The 2,500-nt window shown below is 43.0% G+C and overlaps 1 protein-coding gene across 1 annotated transcript in view; it reads left to right on the forward strand.

Annotated features, from left to right (window-relative positions):
* Window positions 1-981, forward strand: part of LOC125949512 (microprocessor complex subunit DGCR8) — a 2,651-nt gene extending 1,670 nt beyond the window's left edge. The window contains exon 3 of the mRNA XM_049676631.1: window positions 1-981. This exon is cut by the window's left edge and continues 988 nt beyond it. Within this exon, the coding sequence (XP_049532588.1) occupies window positions 1-446 (446 nt within the window). The 3' untranslated portion in view covers window positions 447-981.
* The last annotated feature ends 1,519 nt before the right edge of the window (window positions 982-2,500 follow it).

Genomic DNA, 2,500 nt, shown 5'->3' on the forward strand with positions numbered 1-2,500 from the left:
GTAACTTTGGTCTCGGTGAGGTACACATCAACTACGAGGTAAACACGATGAAGCATCGGAAGAACGAGTTCACGATGACGGTCGGTAAACATACGGCCACGGTGGTCTGCAAGAATAAGCGTGACGGGAAACAACGAGCGTCGCAAGCCATCTTGCAAATCCTACATCCGCACATCAAAACCTGGGGCTCTCTGCTCCGCCTTTACGGTAACCGATCGGTGAAATCGTACAAGGAGAAAAAGCAGGAAGAGCAAGAGATTACCGTGCTGCAGAGCAAGGCGGCCATCAATCAACCGAACTACGCCATTCTCGAGAAGCTGAAACTGGAAATGCTCAAGCTTTCCGAGGATCAGCAAAACGTTCGCGTGATTGGCAAGTTTGTGCCTCCGTCAGACGTGGAGCTACCGAGTGGCTCAGGTGCGATTCTAAAGAATGTTGAGCTTTAATACGACGGCTCCGGTCGGTGACCAGTGAGCGAAAGTCTCCACGAGGGAGGAATGTTTCTAGAACCTGTCTTCATCATGAAAAAAATCTCGAAAATAAGGAACCAATCCCATATCCTTTTGTTGGTGTAGCGCTGGTTGTAGCGTAAAGTTATTCTCTCCGGAGTACGCGTCTGTCACAGGAATTAAGCTGGGTCTTATATAGGCTATACGTTATAGTATTAGAGGACAACGAAACACACTATCACTTTGTTTGTTAGATTTTCTTAGCTAGATTGCATTTGTATTAGGATCGAACTGGTCAGTTCCAGCGCCAACGCCCCGAAAACCCAAAGCAGCAACCGATGTAATATAGCATATTTTAGTTCAGTGGCCATCTAGCTTAATACCGCGCACCGTACCATAAATACCTCGGTTGTTCATAATGTAACATGCAGACGAAAAATAGGTAAAACCATGTAATCAGTGAGTATACTATAATGCCCTTACGAAATAGATAAGATAAAAGAAAACACACAACATGCAACAAGCAATTGTTAGGAAACATTTGAGTTTTTTTTATTTATTTATTTGAAACATGCTCCCGCATCGTCGATAGGCTTCGTATTCCACTTCGATAGGTTGATAGTGATAATAATGAGCGATATAATTGTTAAGAACTTTCTACTTCACCCAGAGCAAGAGAGAGAGTGCATCTGGCTCTCCCATCCCCTTCCGGGGGTTTTGGTCTGTTCGTGCATATCATTTGAATATAAATTTTCCTTCCCTCGCTTCTTCTATCCTTTTTACTATTTTGATAACATTCCCATACTTACTAATTCAATTCGGTTTCTCAATTCAACTCCCCAACACTGAGGGATGCGATCAGCTCTAGGGCATGTGCTTTTATGTGTGTGTTTGTCTCTGTGTCTGTGTGATTGACTGACTGTACCGTGTGTAGTACGGCTACGGTTGTAGGGTAACAATCTTCATGGACCAATTAACGTACTGCTTTACATACACGATTATTCACCGATGCCTAAACCGCCGATTCGCTACAGAACCGCGTGCTGCTCCGGAAGCGGTAACTGTTTATCGTACTAAATGCTACTTGAATCTGCGTACCTTCTCTTGTGCGATGTGGACTCCATGAATGTGTGCGCGTACACGGGTTACTTGCAACGATCAATTGAATTGATAGTGACTGATGCGTCTAACCATCAATGCCCTACTATGTCTTGGCATTGATACCTATGTTAATGATTAATTATAATACAATCGATAAGTACATGTTCTGCTGCTGTAGTGCACATAAGGTGAGTGGCGAGTGCCCCTTTCTTTTTGCGTCCCACATTGGAGGATTCGCGTTCCACGAACGGCCCATTTCTGTTCCACGACGTTCCCTGAAGCCTTTTTTTTTAGTTAGCAGTTGCAACGGTGCACTGATGCATTGCATGCTGACTTGTATTGCATTTTGCTGCTTCTTTGTTTTGATATCACATTTAAGTATATTTGTATGTTTGCTGATCATTCTATGTACAGTTGATCATTATCTTGTTTGGTTTGTTTCGTTTTTGTTTTATTCTTTATCTCAATATGTTTTTTATCAACGGGTTGGACAAGAAACCGGGATTGCTAGCAAAATAAGGAACGCTCCTCCACAAACCCCAGACGTTCGGTAACGAGACCGCCAGCTGAGCAGCACTGGATAGTGGTTGAATTACGGTTGGTTTGTGCATTTTTTTCTGCTCGAGGGCTCATGAGGGGTTTAAGAAAACACGTTGTGCAATATTAAGCCTTTGCTGTGCAACCGATCGATCCCATCTTCGTAACATGCACTTGCTGCTGCTGCTGCTAGGGTTCCATAGGTGTTTGTTAGGCACTTACAATATAATATTTACGATTCATCTCAATACAGAATTGTCCTTTCGGCAGCATGTGGTGTGTTTTGTATTTTCCTTTTTTATTTTTACATCATATTCCTCAAAGCAGCCTCTATTGTCTGCTTCTATTGCTACGTTGTGGACTGCGAAACATCAATTACGTGTGCAGCGTTTGATCTGGAAAACTGAAAATTT

This window comes from Anopheles darlingi, chromosome 2, assembly GCF_943734745.1.
Source record: "Anopheles darlingi chromosome 2, idAnoDarlMG_H_01, whole genome shotgun sequence".
In the NCBI taxonomy this organism is placed as follows: domain Eukaryota; kingdom Metazoa; phylum Arthropoda; class Insecta; order Diptera; family Culicidae; genus Anopheles; species Anopheles darlingi.